Source organism: Zootoca vivipara, chromosome 5, assembly GCF_965207765.1.
Source record: "Zootoca vivipara chromosome 5, rZooViv2.hap1.1, whole genome shotgun sequence".
Lineage (NCBI taxonomy): Eukaryota > Metazoa > Chordata > Lepidosauria > Squamata > Lacertidae > Zootoca > Zootoca vivipara.
In genome coordinates this window covers 80,745,250-80,770,462 of record NC_142588.1, presented here as the reverse complement: position 1 = coordinate 80,770,462, position 25,213 = coordinate 80,745,250, and the positions used below count along the sequence as shown (strand labels likewise).

General features: G+C 43.7%; 1 protein-coding gene across 2 annotated transcripts in view; it reads left to right on the top strand.

The window, feature by feature from the left end:
• The window catches only part of SERPINI2 (serpin family I member 2), a 45,280-nt gene extending 35,492 nt beyond the window's left edge, over positions 1 to 9,788 (top strand). Inside the window, exons 9-11 of one of the 2 annotated variants that reach the window (XM_088669169.1) lie at positions 5,422 to 5,511; positions 6,437 to 6,508; positions 9,568 to 9,788. In XM_088669169.1, the coding sequence (XP_088525295.1) occupies positions 5,422 to 5,511; positions 6,437 to 6,508; positions 9,568 to 9,644 (239 nt within the window). In that variant the 3' untranslated portion in view covers positions 9,645 to 9,788. The remainder of the gene's footprint in view (positions 1 to 5,421; positions 5,512 to 6,436; positions 6,509 to 9,567) is intronic. The other variant, XM_088669170.1, reaches the window with a different exon arrangement.
• The last annotated feature ends 15,425 nt before the right edge of the window (positions 9,789 to 25,213 follow it).

Below are 25,213 nucleotides of genomic sequence, written 5' to 3'. Positions count from 1 at the left end.
CAGGAGAAATTGCTTTGCAAAATATGTATATTAAGCAAAATTGCTTACAAATGTGTGTATAAAGAGAAATGCACACTAAAATGTGGGTGGATTTTCATGAGGACTTAAAAAAATCATAAACTGTGTGCAAATTTGGAGAACTGTACTTAAGATTGGAAAACCAAAGAACTGAGAGAAACCAAAACTGGCAGATTTGCCTATCCCTAATGACATTTATATTTCACCTTTCCCCAAAGGAGCTCAAGATGGTGATGTACACAATTTTCTCCCTCTCCATCTGATCCTTGCAACAACCCCTTTCTGTTTAGGGTCTATGCACACTTTCTCTTGGTCCCATGGCTTTCCTCTGGGGAAAACGGCTCTTTAGCACCCAATCGGAACAAACAGTAGTTCTGGTTTTTTTCTGGATTGATGTTTGCTCCAATTTAGCACTAAGGAGTGAGTTTTCTGCGGGAAAAGAGCGGGGCATGGGGGAAACTGCTCAGACCCATGCCTAGAAAGCAGAAGCAAAACAACGCTTGAGCATGTGCTGTCTAGGCATGAGACAAGAAGAAGTTTCACAGGTTAGGCTGAGAGATGAGGATTGGCCCATGGTCATCCAGTGAACTTCATTGCTGAGTGGCAGTTTGAACCCTGGTCATATGGCAGACTGGCTTACATGATCTGGTCCTCTTCTGCAAGCCCAATTTTTCTCACAGTTAGAAGAAGTACAGATCAAAGGCTTGAATGCCTGTGGTGCTCAGGAAACCTTGGACTGGAGTGTTCCTGCTTTGACCGTTTTGTATGGCATATTTGTATGCAAGTGGTACAGTATATAACGTACCTTCACTTAGCAAGGGTGTTAATAAGAATCTGAGCAAAAGCTGATATTTAGTTTAATGGCATAGTTCCCTACTATCATAGTGCCTTCTACTAAAAAGTAAGAGAAAAGAGGAAAAAGGCAAATGTATTTTCAAATTTAAACCACTCTTCTAAAGCACATTTTGCAGTTTATGTGGCCCATTTTAAACTTTCAGTTTGACAAATGCCTGCAGGGAAGGTAATAACTATAGTTAAAAGTGAATATAGTCACAAATATGTCCTTCAAATGAGTTTCAAAATGGAGAGCCGTATCTAGAGATTTCAACTTCTTCAACTCAATGCATCTCTAGCAGGTTATTATCCTTGATAGCTTTTGAGAAATCCCTAAAGAAAATGCCATATTATAAAACAACGGTGTGGTGTATAAGAATTTCCCAGTAATGGCTCAATTGCCTTTTGATGATTTGTAACTATAAAGCGGCAGAGCGGGGTGGGGGTGGGGGGAGAGAAAGTTGTAACTCATTTTCCACTTGCAAAGATTTTGCTCAGAACGGTAGGTGATCCGAAAAGTGAAAAGCATTTAACAGGATATAACAATTGCTTCTCTTCTTCTGAGTCATATTTTGGAGGCTTAACTGATGGCACATGGTGGTTTGATCTCTTACAGGAAATCTTTTTTTACTAAAAAGGTTATAAGGAAGATTGTTAATCTGTGACACATTCAGCTATGTTAATACATAGGCATCAGTGTCCCCTTGGCCATGAAACTGATCTACAGTTCATGACGGCTGAGCGAAGTAGGTTATAAAATATTATGCTTTTTCTGCTGGAATATCCCATCGGGTGACAGGACAGGTGGACACTTTGCAGATGATTTAGCTAAGCAACTTCTATAGGCTGTAGCTCAAGGGTAGAGCAACTGCTTGCATTCAGAAGGTCCCATGTTCAATCTCCAACACCCCCAGGTAGTTCTTCCAACGTCCTCTGTCTGGAGTGGAGATGTTGGAGGAAAGCAATACATTCATTTGTCCATCCCATACCTGGAAGGGAAAGCAATCTAGTGAATATGATTGGTATTTGAAATTAGTGTCTCTTTCATAGGGTCATAGAATTGTAGAGTTGGAAGGAACCATGAGGGTCGTCTAGTCCAACCCCCTGCGATATAAGAATCTTTTGCCCAACATGGGGCTTGAACCCACAACTTTGAGAACCTCATGCTGTCCTGAGTGAGCTGATTGAGTCAGTCCACAAACAATATGCAATTGATTATGGTTTCCCCCAATTTGCATCGCACTTCCTTTGCATTTAAATGAATGGGGTGAAATAACACAATGGCAATGTAACTATGTAATTTTCACATCTGATTTATATAATTGATTGCACAGTTGATTATGAGAATCACATAAATTAGGCAGTTTCACAACAGAAAGGAATAACATGTTTTTGGTGGAAGACAAACTGCACTGGAACAGGAACATTGTGGCATGTGACAAAAATGGCCAAACAGAAAACGATGGTCTCTTACATTCCTACCCTGGAGAGTCACATGCACACATGTCAGATATGACAATTGGATGGTAGTATGCATTCATTTAAGCATTTTGGAAAACTGTTTCCCACACACATTTGCTGTTTGCCTTTCAAGTACCTGCCGCTTCAAGAAACATTCCTTTCTCTCCATTACTCAACAGCTGATTCCACCCCACCCCCATGCTTTCAGAATATGTTAGAAGTGCAGGCAATCAGGAATTATGGCTGTGATGAACTAGTGTAAAGGACTCCCAGCCAGGTATTGGCATTTATGTACAGCTGGTAGAACTCTCATTCTTGAAAAGCATCCTTTATTTGACTGACCAGGCCATATTAAACCAGTCTTCCCCAACCTGGTGCCATGTAGATGTTGTTTGACTATTGCTCTGCTTTCCAGCGGGGTTTTGTCATTTGGGCAGCCCAAGACCTCCATACACGCTGCCCAGCATTGCACCCTGGGGAAATCACTTCAATGCTGCTAATGCATCCCTGGAGGCACACTCCATCAGACAGACAGATGGCAACTATATCTCTTCCCATCACCTTTGACCATTGGGCACCCTAGCTAGGAATGATGGGAACTGTAATCCAACAACATTTGGAAACCCAGAGTTGAGAAAGGCTGCTTTAGGCTCTCATTTCCTTTCTGGACAGCTCACGTTTTATAAGAAATGACACATGTTTCAGGAGTTATCCTTATCTATAAATCACAGAGCCCTAGCACCGTAAAATTCTATGGGGCACATAAAAAAAATCACAGCCCTCCCTAAATTATCACTTGGGTTTGTAAGTCCATGACTTAAGCCCTATATTTCTCATTTGCTCTCTTGTGTTTAGGGGCAAAATCACGACTCTCTCTATTGATTAGCTACAAAGCCTTGATTTTATATTTGATTCCAACGCTTCCCTTGTTCTTGTATGGGCCATGTCACTGCTTCTGAAAAAAACACAGCAGGTACCCACCCCTTTCTTCGTGCTCCCTTGGCTACAAGTCCAGGTCATGCTCCCAGGCTACTGCAGGGATATTTATTCTCTCTGGCCTCTGCTTGCTGTGCCTCTCATCTCTAACCAGGACACCACTGCCATTCACTTTTCATTGCCCTGATATGTGGCTCTTCAAATCCCTACTTTGATTCCTACTACAGTATTTCTAGCTCAAAATTCCATTGTATGACTAGGGATGGTTGAAACTGTCAATTTTGATTTCTTTTCATTTTTTATTTTTCTAGTGTTCAAGTCTTCACATTTCTGCATCACTTTGCTTTTTAATATAAAAATGTTCTCGTCCATATTTTAGTGTGAATCTCTCCTAATATAAACATTTTGTATGCAATTTTCTCAAATATGCACATTTTTTACAAGTAGTTTCCCCTAATATAATGCATATTTGTATTTTATTTTCACTAATATGTGCATGTTTGTGCCCATTACTTGACGGGAGACTTTGCGTTACAAAATTCAGGAAAGTGCAAATTTCACAGGATGTTTCAGTTTCAGAGTCCTCCCTGCCAATAGATGTGCAGTTGGCAGGGAATTGATGTCTGTGAGAGAAAGAGAGGGTGGTGGTGGTGGGGAACACTTCTAGGTTGTTGCACCTGGTCCATGGAGCAGAATCCCAAGATTGTTCTACCTGGCTCATTCTTTGCTTGCTTTAAACCTTTAAAGCATACAGCAAGCCCACAACTCACATACATTTTATTTGTGGGCATTCAGCTTTATGTGCCTGGTAAAAAATATAAATAAATTTGAAAGGGGCAGGCATCTGGGGAAAAAGACTCTGATTTTGACTTTAGGAGTAATACCTGGAACTTAACCCCTGTTTTATGTCAGCATGGATTTGATTAGTTAAGGACTTATACTATCGCTGTTCCTTGGTGCTGTGGTATAAACCACTAAGCTTCTTGGGCTTGCCGATCAGAAGGTCGGCGGTTCGAATCCATATGCAATGGGGTGAGCTCCCATTGCTCTGTCCCAGCTTCTGCCAACCTTGCAGTCCGAAAGCACGCCAGTGCAAGTAGATAAATAGGTACCACTGCGGCAGGAAGGTAAACGGCGTTTCTGTGCGCTCTGGCACTCGTCACAGTGTTCTGCTGTGCCAGAAGTGATTTAGTCATGCTGGCCACATGACCCGGAAAGCTGTCTGTGGACAAACGCTGGCTCCCTCAGCCTGAAAGTGAGATGAGCGCCGCACCCCATAGCCACTTAGTGGCATGGTTAGTTTGCATCTTCAAGGTGCACTAAAGGGGCGAAATAGGCAGACAGACCCAGGGTGTCACAAAGTTACCTCAGGGGAGAGGCAAGCTTTTACAGTAGGGGATTTCTAGTGGTTGAACCCCTTACACTGAGGACACAAGGGATAGTCTCATTTATAGCCTAGAGGTTAAAAGGGTACCTGGTCACGTTTATGCTTACAACACTGGAAGAGGACTCTTTTGACTGGACTTAACCACCCAAGGGTCCTTTACCTTTTACCTTGTTCCTTGGTGGGATTTAGGGCTACTATTTCAGTGTTGCTATATTTTTAGTTACAGGTAGGTAGCTGTGTTGGTCTGACGTAGTCAGAACAAAATAAAAAAAATCCTTCCAGTAGCACCTTAGAGACCAACTAAGTTTGTCATTGGTATGAGCTTTCGTGTGCATGCACACTTCTTCAGATACACTGAAACAGAAGTCACCAGACCTTTATATATAGTGAGAAGGTGGGGAGGGGTATTACTCAGAAGGGTGGTGGGAATGGGTGATTGGCTGATAGGTGTGGTAAACCTATTACCTATCAGCCAATCACCCATTCCCACCACCCTTCTGAGTAATACCCTTCCCCACCCTCTCACTATATATAAGGGTCTGGTGACTTCGGTTTCAGTGTTGCTATATGTTATTGCTGTTATTTTTGGATTGTATATATTTTAGGATGCCATCCTTAACCCACTGACAGAGTAAGCACCACTGTACTCAAAGGGACTTACTTCTGGGTAGCCATGACAGAGCTAAAAATTTAGGTTGTTACTGTATCTTTCTATTTTAAAAAAAAACACTTCCTTTTGTCTGAACCTTGCACTTGTTTTTGCCTTTGTAAAAAATATATTGCAGGCATGCATTTGACAGCAATCATGAGCCTGTCCCACAAGCAGGTTGTGGCAAACCGACCATTCCTCTTTATCCTGAGACATAACTCGACAGGTAAATGGATAAGCAACATATTTATTGTTACATTTGATTAAATGTTTTGTTGTTTATTAGATGGTTGGCTGGTAAGGGTTTGGAAGTTAAAGACCATTGTCCTAAACCACTTCTCGGCAGGTGAAGACATTAGCTTTTTCCAGACCTTCTCCTCTGATATGATTACCATTGTGTGTGAGGGGGAAGAATGGGTCTGCAGCCCGTCACTGTACGCCCATCAACGTGTGTGTGTGTAGGACTGTCTGTCTTCTGTTCAGGTTCTGCTTTCAAGTTTCATCTGTGAGAACAGGACACAGGACTAGATAGGCCATAGCTCTTATTATGCTCACATGGGCTCCTCACAGAATTTAGAGCCCTGATTATGTCTGTTGGGTACTGTTGTTGTGGTAGAAACTGGATCGGTTTAGGTGACCAATGAATTTTCTGACCCTCCTGCTTTTCTTATGTTTTTTGTTTGGTTGGTTTTTTGTTTGTTTGTTTGTTTGTTTGTTTCCATTCCTAGCTGGAGAGAGGAGTTTAATTGGCACTGCCAGTGTGGAACTATGGTTAAATCACCTCAGGGCAGTTTCACACATTATGAAGCCACAAGCCCAGGTGACTCACTGAATATACACTTGACAGGAAGCTGCAGCCAGCAAATCCTAGCTCCTTGACCTTTATGATACACATTTTTGAGGCATTCATATTTTACAGGTTTAGGCTTTTGAAGAGTCCCTCAGCAAGGGAGTTTGCCCAGACCCTAGGGCAAAGTCATCACCAATATGGCACTGGCAACTGTAGGTTCACATGTGCCTTTGGAGGCTTTTGCTGGTACCCACAGGGTCCCGTCATGTCCTCAAGATGAAGTTTTGCAGTGTGTTCTTGGTGCCTGGGTATGTGTGCAACGCCCACAAAAGTTTCCCCTAATTTGCAAATGTTCCCACAGGCCCAACAAGATTGACAACTCTTTCCATAGAATCAACTACTCCAGGCAATCCTGTCATAGAAGTTACAGGAAGTAAGGAGGAATAGGCTGTTAAACTGCTACAATATCAATTACTGTTTCTTGTAAAAGCTGTAGAAATGCACATTACTATTTTATGATCTTGGCTAAAACCAAACTGTCTAAATTTACCTGCTGCTTTAAATTGAGGATTAGGAAATGGGGCAGCTCATTTTCAGGAAATAACAGTGGCTGAATGCAAAAGAGAAATCACTGTTATTTTAAGCAATTACACAATCAGTACTTTTGTCCCCGGACTCCACTGTAACTAAGCCTAAGTAGGTACCACTGAAATAATTGTATTCCCCCCCCTCCTGTTCATCTCTCCCATCATTTCCTTCCCTCTCCTCTGCTGTTTTCCCGACTGTGTATTTTTTAGATGGCAAACCACTTAGGGCAGAGACTTGTTCTCTCATTCTTTGAAATCTGTCACAAAGACTGATATATTAATGATGATAATAAATAATAGTAATTTCTAAAAAACTACTGTCTTATGTGACATGATTTCACATCCAGCCTGCGACCAACATTATCTGACTCCATTTAAGGGCTGGCTGCACAGGTTGTTGTTTTTTGCTGGGTGGTGGGCCCATTCGTGGGTTAGTTGCTACATCAGGGATGGGCAACCTGCCCCCTACATTTCTGGACTAAAAATCCCATCATCTCTTGCCATCGGCATGGGCTGATGGGAACTGGAGTCTAACAACACCTGGGGGGGGGCAAAGGCTCCCCACCCCTGCCCTATATCACCCCCCAAAAAACAGAAGCAGTGGGTCTTTGAACAGACACTGCAGCCAGACAGCTGCCATGGGAACATTATCCATAGGAAAATATAGGGGAGAAAATCCAGCCTTTATTGGCTTCATAACATTTAACAACCTGTTCTTAAGTAAGGTGTGAGGGTTTTTTTTGGGGGGGGGGGTTGCATTACTGTTTTATGCTCCCTGCTGAAATCAAACTGTCTAAAAGTAACCCGCTGCTTTAAATTGAGGATTAGGCTGAATGGCAGCTCATTTTCAGGAAATAATAGTGACTGCAATAAAGAAGGGAAATTACTGTTATTTTTAGCAATTACACAATCAGTATTTTTTTGTTACGGCAACTTTGATATTGAATTACTGATCATTTGTCATCGCGATGGCAGACAGGCTTCATCAAAGCTCTTGATAACCTTACCACAACGTAATTAGAGCCTTGGGAATCACAGTGGTGTCTAATCTCTCATTTGGCATGTAAAGATGAAACATAGTTAAAATTGTTGCCTCCAAATGGTGGCGAGAGCAGGATAGCCTCAGCGGCAAAAGCAGCATTTTAGCTTGATGTCCGAGAGCGACCTTCCTGTGAGGTATAAATCAATCTATACCGTACCTTTCCTCCAAGGGGTTCAAAGTAGCATAAATGCTCCGCCCCTCCCAATTTTATCCTCACAACAGCCCTGTGAGGGTGCTTATGGGCTAAGAAGCAGTGACTGGACCAATGTCAGCCAGTGAGCTTCCTGGCCAATCAGGGATTTGGTATCCCAGGTCTGAGGCTCTAACCACTACACTGCACTTCCAACCTCCTACATCAGTGCTAGATCCAGGTGTCTTTTTGAGAGGGTGGGGCTTTGTGCAAGATGCCCAAAGTGGGCCTTCCCTCTGAGTGTGTTCCCCTCCTCTTTGTCCCTTCTGCCCATTTGCTTGTCCTCTTCCTCTGCTCTCAGTCCATACAGCTGAGCTTGAGGCAACTGGAAGATGCTTCTCCATATACAGGTGAAACTTGGAAAATTAGAATATTGTCTAAAAGTGCATTTATTTCAGTAATGCAACTTATTTTTTTATTTTTATTTTTATTTTTACAAATGCTTTCTTTCGGAAATTCCACAGTAATAAAACAAATAGTTACAATAATACAAAAATAAACATCGCTATTACATTTCATTAATTACATTTCATTTATAATTGACCTGCCAATGACAAATAATTACAATTACAACAAATAAAGGCTTGACATATCTTGCTTTGCATGTCATGCATCTATTGAAATAAATGCACTTTTCGACGATTTTCTAATTTTCCAAGTTTCACCTGTATATATATATATATATATATATATATATATATATATATATATATATGCTCTTGTTGCTGCTTGCATGCTGAGAGAGGGCACATGAACAAGCAGTGGAGGCTCTGGGCTAGTAAGCATCAATCCTTGACACCAGCCCTGCTCCTTTTTTGGACTTTTAATCTGTAAGCAGACTGTCTTTTTAAGGTTTAAAAGACCCAAGGGGCAGTGTCAGGCTTGAGCCAGAAAACATCTGGCATAAGCGAAGTGGCTTTGTCAAGTCTCTATGGCTCAAGGATCGGTAAGTCCATATGTGGGAAGACCTGATATTGCTGCAGCCAGGGTCAGGCCCAGCTTGACGAGATGGAGCAATCAAGTAGTGTATACATTTCCCATCAGGGAAGGAGGTGGGGTGTAAATAAATATAAATTGATAATAATTATAAGGCAGGCACCATCAGGCAAACAACTATCCCTCAGTCTCAGCCCTTCCACCTGTGATGAACCAATAACAATTCAAGCCTGTTGCAATGACCATGGGTTGTGTCCAGTGCTACTCTTACTCAGAGTAGAGCGATTGAAATCAATAGATATATGGCCAGCTTAGGTCCATTCATTTTAGTGCGGCTACTCTGAGGAAAACTTAGTTGGGTAAAACCCAATGAACATGCAGTGCTTGGAGCTCATGAGAAAAGTGCAGCATAAGTACTCATGATTGATTGTGAGATGCTGCGATTTTTATTTGTTACAAGTGGTTTTGCGTAGTGCCCACATAGGCACTAGAACAGGCATCCCCAAACTTCGGCCCTCCAGATGTTTTGGCCTACAACTCCCATGATCCCTAGCTAACAGGACCAGTGGTTGGGGAAGATGGGAATTGTAGTCCAAAACATCTGGAGGGTCGAAGTCTGGGGATGCCTGCACTAGAAGGTCAGGTTAGAAATGTCCAGATAAACATAATGAAAAAGAAATTATTGCAATTATTTGGAAGTTCCCATCTGAATAACTTTTTCTCTGCCTTCCATTCAGGGTCCATTGTATTTATGGGGAAGCTGGCCAATCCTGACATGCAGCCGCAAAAGAGAAGAGATAGAGACTCCCTTTAAAAAGTAATAAGAATCACACTAAGGTCATATGTGCTTTGAGGGGGAGATGGAAGTGTGGTTTCTCTTATTGCTGTTGCCTGTTGAATATTCTCTCTGCACCTCATATAGCAAGGTTGAATAAACCATTTCTGCATGTACTGTTCATTTCTAGCTTCTCTGTGAATTATTTTATGTACTTTGGATGCTCTCAAGTACTCCGGGTAATTATAGAAGATTCGTAAAGTGGATATTTGAAAGGAACGATGTGCACTTCAAGAAGCAGCTATATACAAGAGATCTTACTGTTTCTGATCTAAACCATAAAGGGAAAAAGAGAAAAACAATTCTCATGCATTTCTAAGTTCTCATGGAAATTTTCAAATGGCAAGCTCTTCCGTTTTGATTGTACCTTGACAGTTATTGCTTCAGCCTACGTGCTGCTCTGCTTTGCTAGCAAACGGGTAAGAAATAAAAACAAAATCCTTCAATCCATTGGCGATGATGAGATAAACAAAAAGGAGATTTCGAAAAAGAATATACTGTTACTATTTCTGCATTTTCTTATAAAAAACACAAGAAAACAAAGTATATGTGGATTTTGAATCCATGCTACAAAACTTTTCTTTTCTCTGCCTTTTATAACTGCAGGGTCTATTTTCCTTCAGCTTTCTTGGGCTGGGACCATGTTTGAAGAAGCCCTGGAAAATAATTGACACCCAGGCCTGCCTAGCAATACCATGGTTTATCCCACCAAAGTAGGATTACAAAAGGGTGGGTGATGGGGCTTGGATGAACATCATGATTTGATTTTTTTTATACCTAGAGGTTAGCAGAGCATAGACAACAGAAGAGTATCCCTGTCCAGCTGGGCCATCTGCCCAAACTGATGGAAGACACTCTGCACCACCAAGAGCCTTAAGACACTCTGCACCACCTGAGCCTTAAGCGACAGCCATGGATCCATTGATCCTCTAAGCCAGGCATCCCCAAACTGCGGCCCTCCAGATGTTTTGGCCTACAACTCCCATGATCCCTAGCTTAGAGGACCAGTGGTCAGGGATGATGGGAATTGTAGTCCAAAACATCTGGAGGGGCGAAGTTTGGGGATGCCTGCTCTAAGCTGCATACCTGCTCCTTCAGAGAGAGTAACCCCATCAAGAGCAGGCAACCATCCACGTGGTCTAGGGAACCACCTAACGCAGAGTGTCCCAGTCTTATCTGGATCGAGCCTCAGTTTGTTGGCTCTCGTCCAGTCCATTACAGAGGCAAGACAACAGTCCAGCACATCCACTGCCACACTGGGGCAAGCAGTGTTGCTCACACCTGTACTAAGAAGGGAAGCAGCAGGTGAAGTACCTGAAGCAACCGCCATCTTTCTTTCCCCAGAATGCTCCTGGATCCCACAGGTAGAGTAATGCAGACAGCCAGGTGCTTCTCACTACTTCTCAGTCCCTAAACAAATTTATTCTATTTTATTCAAAGGAGATGTTGGTGTTAGCCTGTGGGTCCTAGCATTTCCCCTGCCATACCAGGTGTTGGCACTGGGCCTAAGAGCAAAAGATCCTACTCGACTGCCTGCCTGCCACTCTCGCACCTGCCACCTACCCCCTTTTCTCTCAGCCTAATAATGTGCTTTCTCTGACTAGCTGTTGCTTCCTCCGCTCGCACTTAAATACGGCAGTGTCTAATAAATAAGATTTATTTATTGATTTGACTAATCATTGCATTGCTGCATCATTTACACATTTTATTATTCTAGTCTCAGTGATTTATTTATTTTTTTGAAAAAAGGGCTGCGCACATGCTCAACTAATGCACGATGCAGCAGCAGGATCTGTATTCTGCATAATACAATATCCAGTTTTTAAATTATGCTTCCCCTTTTAGCTGGCTTTTTGTTAGCACAACCAAGTTTGAAGCAGGCATGATCCCAGGCTGTGTACAAACTGCTCTCCAGAGAGCACAGGTCATCACAAGTCCAGGCAGATATGACCTGCTTCTTCTTTGGGTCTGACTTCTTAAAATGCTGTGCAGCCTCTTTCATTTTGGCATGGCATGGCAGTATCTAAACTTTCTGAGCAGGCAGCCAAGTTGTGGCTATCAGCATTTCCCCCCAGATAATCTGCTAAACAGTCATCAGCAGCAATAACGTGGACAATGTGATTCTAGCAACAGTGCAACATCTGCAGTTCTGTGCTCTTCCGTAATGATTTTATGTATACATAAAACCCAAAATTCTTGGGGAACCAGAGACGTTTGTCTGATATCTGTTGCACTGAATCATCATCATCAGCTGCTAGCAATGTCCATTAGCACTTCTTTATATATTAACGTTTTATCATGGAAAGCCTCATTCGCTGGAGGATGCTAATGAGGAAAATTTATTTATAATATATTCTCTTTATTCAAAGATACTCAGGCCTTATGCTGACTGGGTTTGTCCATGGCTATGATATAACAGATAGGAAACTGCAAACCCTCCAAGTGTCCCTATTTTCCAGGGATAGTCCCGGATTTACAGAAGCTATCCCAGTTTCTGATTTGATCCTGGAATGTCCTGTTTTTCCTTAGGATGTCCCTATTTTCATTGGAGAAATGTTGGAGGGTATGGAGTTATCTGACCCCCCGAGCCATCTGGAGGTAGCCCTGTATACTGTAGGCAGGTTTTAACATGTTTAATATTTTATTATGTTTTTATGTAGGTATGTTGGAAGCTACCCAAAGTGGCTGGGGCAACCCAGTCAGATGGGTGGGGTATGAATAGTAAAAATATTATTATGGGATAGGACAGGCATCCCCAAACTTCGGCCCTCCAGATGTTTTGGACTACAATTCCCATCTTCCCCAACCACTGGTCCTGTTAGCTAGAGATCATGGGAGTTGTAGGCCAAAACATCTGGAGGGCCGCAGTTTGGGATAGGATGTCCCTGTTTCCATTGGAGAAATGTTGGAGAGTATGAAATGGAAGTTTGGGAACTATAAGCCACATCTGTACCATACATTTAGAGGACTGTTGTGCCACTTTAACAGTCATTGCTTCCACCAAAGAATATTGGGAACTGTCGTTTGTTAAGGGTGGTGAGAGTTATTAGGAGATCCCAGTTGCCCTCAGAGAGCTGCAGTTCCCAGAGTTCCCTGGGAAGTGGGGTTGATCCTTCAACCACTGTGTCAACCACGGCAGTTGCCAGGATTCTTTGAGTGAAGCCATGATCATTTAAGTGGTATAATGGTACTTTCAATGTATAGTTACCCGTTGCCTTGCAGGACATATAGTATTCTGGAGAAGAAAAGGCTAAGGAGTAAACCCTACACATATCTGGAGTGGAGAAGGATGGTGCCTTCTGGCGACTCCTGCAGCCAAGTTGGTGCCAATGTATTGCTCTGCTTTCCTTTGGATCACATCAGCGAGGCCAAGAGGTTGTTGTCTGGGCAGCCCAGGACCTCCATTCATGCTACCCAGGCTGGCACCCCAAATATGCCACTTTGGTGCTAAAAACAACACAGGAGGCAGCAGTTAAGAATTATCGGTCTGCAGCCCGCAGCAGGTGCCAGGCCTCTCTAGTGGCCTTGCCTTGCCCCCGGAGGCACACTTCATTGCCTTTCGAGACAGACAGATGCCAGCATACATGGCGTGGATGTGGCCATAGAGTCCAAATCCCTCTTCAGCCATTCTTAAAAGCTAACCGTGGAGAAATACAATGCTGACTGCATGGAGCCCACACGCATGAACGTTGCCTGCAGAGCTTCTGAAGGAGACTCAACAAAATAAAATAAAAATCCTTCCAGTAGCTCCTTAGACACCAACTAAGTTTGTCATAGGTATGAGCTTTCGTGTGCATGCACACTTCTTCAGATACACTGAAACAGAAGTCACTAGACCCTATGTATAGTCAGAGGGTGGGGCACAAGGAGAAGGGGACGACAGAGGACGAGATGGTTGGACAGTGTTCTCGAAGCTACGAACATGAGTTTTACCAAACTGCGGGAGGCAGTGGAAGACAGGAGTGCCTGGCGTGCTCTGGTCCATGGGGTCACGAAGAGTCGGACACGACTAAACGACTAAACAACAACAGCATGACAAACTTAGTTGGTCTCCAAGGTGCTACTGGAAGGATTTTTTAAATTTTGTTTTGACTACGTCAGACCAACACGGCTACCTACCTGTAACTAGTACTGAAGGAGACTTGTAAGTGCAACTGGGAAACCTGGTAAAAGTGCTTAGAAACCTACTTGTGGAAGGGGCTAGCCAGGGCCTGTTTTCCCAAACGCTACGCATATATTAAAAGACAAGACAATCCCTGCTTTACAGGTTCACAATCTCATAAACACAATACGAAACATGTGTTGCCATTGTTTAGGGGATTAACACATAACCTTGACACTTGGTTTTAAAAAAATGGTTTTAAAAAAATTGTATGTGTGTGTGTTTGCTTTTATTGGTGTTTTTAATAGCTTTTTCAGGCTGTTTATTGTGAACTGCTCAGATGTACAGTAATACCTCGGGTTATGAACGTGATCCGTTCCGGATCGCAGTTCGTAACCCGAATAGTTCGCAAACCGAGCGCGATGGGCGCCGCCATTTTGCGCATGCGCGCGCGCGGCGAAAACACTTCCGGGTTTGCGCAGTTCGTAACCCGAACTGTTCGCAAACCGAGGTGGTCGTAACCCGAGGTACGACTGTATTTTGTTCTAGTAAGCAGTGGGTGGGAGGAAGGAGGGAAGAGAAAAGCAAAGCATAGGAGCAGCTGCTGAGCGATGGGGTCAAGTCGTTCTTCCTCTTGCCATGATATTCTTCTTGGTTGCCTGTCTGTGGCCCTAGGTCATGCTCTGCTTTGATTTTGGGTGGTGGTGGTGGGGAGAGGATGTAGGAGGAAAAAAGAGCAATTAAACCCTTATATGTCAAGATGTCCTATCTTCATTGGCAATTGGGAAAACCCAGCCAGATGGGCAGGGTATAAATAAAATCTGGTACGCAGGCTGAGACCCTACGTGCCCGAAGACTGTCTCACCAGAGTGGTGCATGCTCTAGTTATCTCCCGCTTGGACTACTGCAATGCACTCTACGTGGGGCTACCTTTGAAGGTGACCCGGAAACTGCAATTAATCCAGAATGCGGCAGCTAGACTGGTGACTGGGAGCGGCCGCCAAGACCACATAACACCGGTCCTAAGAGACCTACATTGGTTCCCAGTACGTTTCTGAGCACAATTCAAAGTGTTGGTGCTGACCTTTAAAGCCCTAAACGGCCTCGGTCCTGTATACCTGAAGGAGCGTCTCCACTCCCATTGGTCAGCCCGGCCACTGAGATTCAGTACCGAGGGCCTTCTGGCGGTTCCCTCACTGCGAGAAGCAAAACTACAGTAGTGGCGCCCGCCCTGTGGAACGCCCTCCTATCGGAGGTCAAGGAGATAAACAACTACCTGACATTTAGAAAACACCTAAAGGCAGCCCTGTTTAGGGAAGTTTTTAATCTGTGATATTTTAATGTATTTTGTTACTTGTTGGAAGCCGCCCAGAGTGGCCGGGGAAACCCAGCCAGATGGGCGGGGTATAAATAAATAAATAAATAAATAATGAAATAATAATAATTAGAATTAGAATTAGAATGGGGACTGGATTGGGCAGATCACTGAAGTTGGGGGGGGGGATGAAAATACATGAATGAATGGCAGAGAGGGAGTCATCACCTGGGATCAATACTTGAGAATATGAGCAGCGAAATCCATTCTTCAAAGAGACGTGTCAGGGAAGGAAGGGATTTCCTGCCCAGGGTCTTCTCAGTGGCTACATCCAGACTTTGGGACCTTCCCAAGGAGACTTTCCTAGCTTCCTCTTTTGTGTCAGGCCTTTAACCTGCTGATGCAAGATGGGGGATTTTGCTGTTGATGTTCCTCATTTGCATTGATTTACTTGTTTCTTATCTGCTCCTGCTTGAATTGATCGCCCTACTAATTAATAAGCAGAGGGAGGCTATGGGGTGCCTGCCCCCCTTACTGAGCATCTGTTGCAGATGCTGGACTGGATAGTCAACAACGACACCTCCCAGAATCAAAGATTCTGTGATATCCTTGCTCCTCAGAGCAGTCGGAATCTAGTTGTTTGGAGCCTTTGCAATTCTGCTTACATTTTAATAGTTGGGACAGGGTTTTCACACTGGCAAAGATAAATTCATCACAGCCTGCCTAGTACTTAACAGAGGAGTCTGTACAGAGGCAGAAATGTGCTGATCCAGGTTTTCAACAGGCTCTCGGAAGCTATTTTAGCCCCCCGCAAAATTGGAATGTACTTCCTTGCACTCATTAATCATGGCAGCTGAATGTGTAAAGGTCTAAAGTTCAGACCAGCCTTCTGAAGTTTGGTTAGGATGTTCTGTAGGAAATCTGCCCTTGTTCTCTTGATATCTTCTGTTAGCACAAAAACTCCTGTAACATAGAGCATATATTCAAAAGCAGTATGATCTGTTAGTTTCTCTTCTTCTAGTTATTACAGTGAGGCATAGGCATGAGCAGGGGGGGTGCCCAGGCACACCCTGATGCTTCAGAAAACAGGGGATCATGAGAAGCAGACAGAGAAACACAGGAAAAATAGAAAGACTGGATCCAAAATGGATATGTAACTTCTGCCTGCATCTGGATACAGCGGTGGAGTAATTGGTTCCAGTGGTAGCAGTAAGGGAGGAAGAGGCACTCTCTCCTCAACAGGCAGAAGCTGCAGATCCTCCTGACCTTCCCCCCCCCTGCCTGTCTCTGAATCTGTCTCATGGCTCTGCCTCCATCCAATCTCCACTGGTCACCTTTTGCGGAGAGAGATCTGTGCGTCTGAGGATTCCTGCATTGCAGGGCATTGGACTTGATGACCCTTGACCTCCCAACTCTGAAATTCTATGATTCTACAAGTTCCTCTATTACTGGAGTCGGTGGTGAATGCCAATAGGGGACGCCTAAAATTTGCAGGAGTACTACAAGTTATTTAAAGCTCAACAACAAACCTGTCCCTGCCTCTCTCCCCAAAACTGCCCAAGGAGGAAATATGTTCAGTAACCATGGAATGTCAAGTGCCAATTGCAAAAGAAAAACGGGGATTTCAGGAGGAGGGATAGACCAACTTGCCGGAGAAGTACACGGCCAGCAGATTGAGACCCTCCATAGGAGGTGAGAATATATTGCAACATTTTCTTGCAAGTTCCACTGGTCAACATAGGTCCTCTACTCGGCTTACTAAATCAGTTGTCTAGAGCAGTGTGAACATGGGAAGGCAAACTAAGGCCCAGGGGCCAGATCCGGCCCAATAGCCTTCTAAATCCAGCCTGTGGACGATCCGCGAATCAACGTGTTTTTACATGAGTGGAATGTGTCCTTTTATTTAGAATGCATCTCTGGATATTTGTGGGACATAGGAATTCGTTCATTTTTTCTTCTTCAAAATATAGTCCAGCCCCCCACAAGGTCTAAGGGACAGTGGACTGGCCTCCTGCTGAAAAAGTTTGCTGACCCCTGATTGTGAATTACAGCAGATATTCACAGATTCTAGATTTCCTTACTTCTGAATAAGATTATCTTTGCATTATCACATTGTATGTTTAGGATTAACCATCTCTCTCTATTTCTCTCTGTAGTCAGATATATAGTATCATAATGTGACTGCGTTGCACAGATGCCATCTTACAGAGCACTGACTGTGCCTAATAGCCGACTGCAGCAATTATATCCATAACCTTGGCCCCAATTGCCATACTTGCCAAATGTAGCAGCCTAAAAAAAACAAAAACCATTCAAAGTCAAAGCCACGTGTGTCCTGAGAAATCCCCAGCTGATGTGCAAAAGGCAGGCAACGGCCCATCTGCAAAGCATTGCAGGAGCACGTGAGGACATTTGCTTGCTGTTTCATTCCTCCCATGTAAGCCAATTCAAGGTGTATTTCCTGGTACTGAAAAGCCACTGTTGGCTTGGTGCTCAGAGAACGACACTCTCTCCTTGCTTTCCGTAACAAAAAGAAGCTCTAGAATTATGGACATTTAACCTGTGATTGGGAGAAGCTTCTCTTTCCAAAAAGGAGAGATAACTTGGAAGGAAATGCCTCTTGGGTTATGACTGGGGAATTTGTGACCCTCCATCAGACCCAGCCAACATGGCCAATGGTCAGGAATGATGGGAGCTATGGTCCAACAGCACACAGCATACCTGCCAAGTTGCTGTCAGAGAAATAAGGGACCGGGCCGGAAATAGCAGACCGGAAGTAGCGCTGCCGCCATTTTGGAACTGAGTGGAGCATGCTCAGAAGTGACTTTTGATGCTGCTTTGCCCAGTTCCAAAATGGCCTCCGTGCCAGAAGTCGCTTCTGAGCATGCTCCGCCCAGTTCCAAAATGGCCGCCACGCCAGAATTAACTGGGAAAAAACAAAAAATCCATTTTTTCAGCTAGGAACAGCTGGAAAAACGGGTGTTTCTCGGGGGAAACGGGAGATTTGGCAGATATGGATGGTACCCAGAGTGAAGGCTATGGGACTCCTTCTAGGAATAGAGGATAAATTAACACAGGTCCTTTTGTGTCTTCATCACTATCACTCATTTTCACATAATATTTCCAGTAGCTTCTTTTATAGGCCAAAAAGGACACACACACGCGCGCACGCACGCACGCGGACACACACACACACAATTCATCCTCTGAGTGTTGATCTTTATTTTGCCAAAATGATACCCTCGATGAGTTATATCCTCATCTTATCCAGGCGGAGCTTCAGGCTGTTGTCCTCATCACAGAGTCTGTATCATTTAGCAGCATGTTGAAGTAAATACATTTTTTTTAAAAAAGGTTTCTATTGGGTTGATCAGGGTCCCATTCCAGAGCTCTCCAAGAGTTATGCAAAGTTATTTTGCATTACCAGACATTACATCATTAATAATTTGATATTTTTTATGATGTCAGAGGTGGGCAAACGCACAAGAAGTGCATTCAGACATGGGGAATATGGTGCTATTTTTCCATATTATAATGCTAGCGTTTCTGTCCTGTAGTCTAACGTTCTTTTCACACTGCAGTACCTGTCGCATTATGGAACTGTGGCTTTTTGATCAATAGATCGGCATGGCAGGCTACATTTCATTCACACTAGTGGGCGTGATGCGACGCAACAACAAATGTCACTGGACAATGTCATTACTCTTCCACCCTTTTGACATGTGCGTGTGTGTGTCTCCCCCCCCCATGATAACAGCACAGAACTGTGTGCTGGTATATTACCCCAAATTTCATCACTTTTCTCTGGTGATTATCTGGGTTAAACTGGCTTTGGGTGGATTTCCCCCACCCAGCCTGGCAATGACACAGAAATTAGCATTAAACTTGCACCGCAGTCCATTAGTTTTCCAGAAGTGGCTTTTATATCATATGGAAGTTCAGATATAATGTGGAAATTAACAGTTAAGTGAACATTGAGGAAATGGAATAAGCTACCATGTGAATGCAGCCAGCGTCTTCAACCCCTTCAACCCCTGCAAGCTTTCAACACTGGCCAATACTCCTCTGGCAGATGAACCATTGCTCTTGCTGTGGAAAAAAAAATCAAATTACATTCATTACATTTAATTTAAAATACCAAATTACATTACATTACATTCAGCATTGTCGAGCACCTCTCAGGTGTGTGCTTCCTTCCTCTCCTCACACCCCTCCCTTTAATACCTTCCATTGCCTTAAATCTTTTCATCCCATCTCATCTAAAGACACCAGATAATTTGAAGACTTATTTGTAATTAATGGTTACGATTACAATTAGGTGTGAAGAAACATAATGTCTTTATTTCTAAGCAGGGATAACACACACACACACACACACACACACACACACACACACACACAGACACGGCTCAGATGGGAATGATTTAAGATGAGCTTTCTTGATGGTTCTTTTTTAATCCTTGCCAAGAGAACAAGGGGAATTCACAGGAAGCCAAGAGAACAAGGGGAATTCACAGGAAGAATCTTGGTCAAAAATTTTTCCTGCTGTAAAAGTACTGCCTTTTGTGTGTTGAGGGCCCCTTCCCCCAATTTACCGACAGGTAATCTCATTCTGTTTGGTGATTCTGTTGGATAAGCCTCAACATTATTACAAAATATAATCCATAGTAATGATAAACTAGGCAGAAATTGGTTGTTGGGAAGCACATAGCGGTCACCACATAACTAGGTCTGTGCAAGGATCTCTCTGTGTCTTTGGGGATAGACTTATTGGAGGGAAGAACAGACTTGCTTCGGGATACAGCCATCTTGCCAGTTCCAATGTGTATGTGTGGTTTTGTTGTTGTTTTTAGTTTCTTTTCAAATAGAAGCTGAGCAGAAAATCCATCAAAGCATATTTGGAAGCAGTAAAAGCTCCTCTCCCAAGCCTTGTCTTCTTCATACAGCACATAGTTTGACTGCAGAACTTTCTCCAGCAGGAAGTAGTGGTGGCCACCAATCTAGAAAGCTTTCAAAGAGGTTGAGAAGAGAAGAAGAAGAGTTTGGATTTGATATCCCGCTTTATCACTACCCAAAGGAGTCTCAAAGCGGCTAACATTCTCCTTTCCTTCCCTCCCCCACAACAAACACTCTGTGAGGTGAGTGGGGCTGAGAGACTTCAAAGAAGTGTGACTAGCCCAAGGTCACCCAGCAGCTGTATGTGGAGGAGCGGAGATGCGAACCTGGTTCCCCAGATTACAAGACTACCACTCTTAACCACTACGCCACACTGGTGTAGGGATATTCAAGGAGGATAAGGCCGTCAATGGCTACTAGTCATCATGATGGCTCTGTTCTGCCTCCACAGTCGGAGGCAGCAATGCTTCTTAATACAGTGGCACCTCGGGCTACGAACTTAATTCGGGTTACGAACTTAATTCGTTCCAGAGGTCTGTTCTTAACCCAATACTATTTTTAACCTGAGGTGCACTTTCACTAATGGTGCCTCCTGCTGCTGCCACACAATTTCCGTTCTCATCCTGGGGCAAAGTTCTCAACCCAAGGCACTACTTCCAGGTTAGCAGAGTTTGTAACCCAAAGTGTTTGTAACCCGAGGTACCACTGTACCTGCTGCCCCAGGGCCGTGACATTCAGGGCCGGCCCTACGGCAAGGCTGGGTGGCGGAGGGCGCCAGGGCACCGGGCCGCCAGGGGGGTGCCATGCAGCGGGCGCTGGGAAACGGGGCGGGGGGCGGGCGCCAGAGGGATCTTCGCACCATGGTGCCAAGATATGCTTAAGACGGCCCTGGTGACATTTTTGTTTCAGAAGACTTTCCTTTGTGACCCAGCTATTTATGGAATGCTAATTGTACATCCATAGAAACATTCAAACCATTTTATAGTTTTTAGGTCTTTCTGGAGGTCTTTTTGCTGTTTATTCCACTTTCGTCTTGAATACTGCTCCAATGGCTTCATCCTAGGAAGCAGTTCGTAAATTGGTTAAACCAGTGCGCTTTTTTCTTTAAAAATGTTTCGGGGTACTCTCATTTTGACTCAAGAAAACCACCATTTTATAGTTCAAATTGGGAAAAATAAATACAGTATATGGACAAAAGTACAAAGATTCACAAAATGTTTAGGGGTATGCATACACCTGTGTCCCCCCCCCCAGAAAAAAAGCACTGGGTTAAACACAATAAATAAATATGGAGGGACAAACGATAAAATACCACAAAAAGACAAGCAATAAAATTATCCATCCGTTACAATAAAGCAAAGGTAGTTATCAATCTGTAGTAGTATCAGTACCCTGAATTTTGTCATTCCAAAACATCACAAATAAACTCCATCATTCTATACATTTGTTGGACTGTTGGTTGTAATAAATTCTTCTGTAATAAGTCAGTTCAGAAAGAGTTCAGATGCATTCTCTATTTTATTCTACCATTCAAATTGATGTGGGGCCATATTCTTTTTACATTGCACTTTACCCTTGTGGTGATGAGCTTTTTTGTTTGTTTGTTTGTTTGTTTTTCATGTCAATAAAGCATTTCTAAACCAAATATCACTGTCCGCTTCTTACAAGAAGACTGACCCCTGGAAATGAAATTATTGTGCTCTGAACCAGGGAATGTAAATACACGACTAAAGAGAGCTCAGCGGACTCCCAAGTCCTGCAGCTACATGGACGGGAAAAAACCTCCCAGCGGGAGCTTCCCAAAGTACAAGCCAGGTAGAAAATAAATATTACAACACCAGAATTTAATGTCCCCATATTCAAGTAACTATCAAGCAGGGAGCTTCAAGGAGAGTTGAAGAAAATTATGCTGCGTTTGAACTGCCGTAATACTGAGGAAGGGAAAGGGCCATTCAGCGTGATGCTTTAATATGAGCAACACAGATCCATTTGGAACAGTTATGGGGAGCCTGGGGCCCTCTGGATGTTATTAAACTACACATAGGGGTTTTCAACTTTTTTGGGGTGGGGGGGCAGGGAACACATTTGGGATTTTGAGGAAGTGCCAGTCACAAAGGGTCTGTTTTTTGAGCGGGGGGCACGGCATAAGACAAAGCAGCTGCTGTGCGGAGATGGCAAAACATGGGTGCTATGGGAGGGGGGTGTATCATAACACAAAATGGCTGCCACATCTAAAAGAGCAGAAAAAGAGGACCATGGTGCAGCCATGCCACCACGTAACTTGGTGATGGTGGTGGTGGTGGGATCTACTTCAGTCACTGCCACACTCGCAGAGAGCAGCTTTTTGCTCCTCTCCTCTGTTCGTAACAGCAGACCCTTCAAGTTCCCCTATTTTCCAGGGACAGCCCCGGATTTAGAGAAGCCGTCCCGGTTTCTGATTTGATCCTGGAATGTCCCGCTTTTCCGTAGGATGCCACTATTTTCATCGGAAAAATGTTGGAGGGTATGGAATGAGACTTCCTGAGGGCTTGTTATCATGCGGAACCCGGCGGAACTCAGTTCCAGCACCTCTCAAGTGGGCGCCATTACCATTATAAGAGAACAAGAGAGGCATCCATGGTGAGCTCTGGCAACTCTTTTTCTAGAGAAATAGCACTGGATGTCCTTATTTTCATTGGAGAAATGTCAGAGGGGATGTCTCTATTTTCATCAGAGAAATGTTGGAGGGTATGTAACGGATGTAACGGCTCCTTGATCACTGCAGATGGTGACAGCAGTCATGAAATTAAAAGACGCCTGCTTCTTGGGAGAAAAGCAATGACAAACCTAGACAGCATCTTAAAAAGCAGAGACATCACCTTGCCGACAAAGGTCCGTATAGTTAAAGCTATGGTTTTCCCAGTAGTGATGTATGGAAGTGAGAGCTGGACCATAAAGAAGGCTGATCGCCAAAGAATTGATGCTTTTGAATTATGGTGCTGGAGGAGACTCTTGAGAGTCCCATGGACTGCAAGAAGATCAAACCTATCCATTCTGAAGAAAATCAGCCCTGAGTGCTCACTGGAAGGACAGATCCTGAAGCTGAGGCTCCAATACTTTGGCCACCTCATGAGAAGAGAAGACTCCCTGGAAAAGACCCTGATGTTGGGAAAGATGGAGGGCAATAGGAGAAGGGGACGACAGAGGACGAGATGGTTGGACAGTGTTTTCGAAGCTACGAACATAAGTTTGACCAAACTGTGGGAGGCAGTGGAAGACAGGAGTGCCTGGCGTGCTCTGGTCCATGGGGTCACGAAGCGTCAGACACGACTAAACGACTAAACAACAACAACAACAACAACAACAACAACAACAACAACAACATGTAACAGATGGGTGAGAGATGTTCAGTTGTGGTATCCAGTGAAATGTGAGTAAATATAAGTGGTGGTATTCAATGTATGAGGGGAGGCTTTTTTGTGGGGGCGGGAACCATAGGAGAGCCAGTGTGGCATAATTAGAATAGAATAGAATAGATCTTTATTGTCATTGTCCCCTTGCGGGAACAACGAAATTTCTGGTTAGAGTTAGAGTTATGGTTAGAGGATCTTGGAAACTAGGGTTCGATTCTGCACTCAGCCATGAACCTCACTGGGTGATCTTGGGCCAGTCATAATATCTTAGGCTAACCTACCTCACAGGGTTGTTGTGGGGATGAAATGGGGGGGGCAGGAGAACCATGTACACCACCTTGAGCTCCTTGGAATAAAAATGTGGCAAATAAATAAATAAATGGTGGGCATGCTGGCACCTATGGGCACCATGTTGGTGCCCCCTGATTTCCAGTTTATGGAATCTGACAGGAACTGGAGTTCAACAACATCAGGAGCTCCTCATGTTCCCTGTCCCTGATTTAGAAGGACAATTCATGTTGACTTCGAATGGTACTAAATGGTTGTGTGAACCAGGCTTTGGTGGCTTAACTATTCATTTCTGAGTTCTCAACGTTTGACTTCCTCCTACACTCAAACATTTATTTATTTTTCCAGATTGCTGTCTGCCAGCACCACTCAGTTATTTTGGTAGCTGTCTCAAACCGAGGAAATAATTGCTGCAGAATAATATTTGCAGATCCTCTTCTCCCGGCTACTGTAATTTCATTGCTGAGATTGTATTTATAGAAACAACATGTAATGAATTAGCTGGGAAAATGAAGGGCCTTGGGTGATCACTGTGAATGCTAGGAGGCAGGTTGGGAAACTAGGTGCATTCTTAAAGTTATTGATTCCAGCAAGCCAGAAATAGTTGTTTTGGCACAGGAGGCAATAACAGTTATAGAAGCAAGTTTGCACCATCTCAGGAAAGATGCCAGCCCCGGGTTTTTCTGCTCCACAGTTTTACTCTTCTGGATTTGTCAGTTACTTTCACACCTTACATTTATAGTACATTTAATGCACATTTAAAGTACATGGCTTCCCCCAAAGAATCCTGGGAACTGTAGTTTATTAAAGCCCATTTATAGCACATTAACAGTTATGGCTTCCCCCAAAGATGCGTTCCCCAAACGATGACCATTCATTTTTTCTCCTGTTATTTGATTGTGCACATAAACAAGCTTTTATTTGCAAACCAGAGTCAGTATTCGAATTGTTGGTCAAATATGCCTACTTTTCAGTCAGGTAGAAAACGCTGGTGGCTGCACATCCTTTTTTGGGGGGGGGCGCCGCCGTATTGCTTATTAGCTGGCTTCATATTTAAATTCCCGCCTCCTGCCTTCATTGTCACCTCTTTTCTATTGTGTGGGAAATCAAGCTTGTATTTTCATATGTGGCATGGGCACACACTTCTCAGGGGATTTGAAAATGGTGGTGGACCTATCCTGAACATTTGCCATATCGAGCACGCCTCTTATTATGTACCTAATGGGAAACATTTTTAAAAGCCCACCAAGTGCCAGCTCCCCCCCCTTTCAAATAGGCGAAAAATATGTCACCCCAGACGCCATTTGCACGTTCACCAAACAACACTGTGGCTGGATCTAGATACATCAAAGAAGCGTTTCAGTTAAACACGTTGCAAACTTTGTATGAGAAACTTGATTGGCAAAAATGGAATTCCACAGCGCCATCTCATGTCACAGTGTTAGAATGCACAGACAACGCATATAAAGCGCTTTTTCTTTGTCAAAGTAGCTGAGACCTGGCTGATGGCAGACATTGGTTATGAGCAGTGCTTTTTTTTCTGGGGGGATGCAGG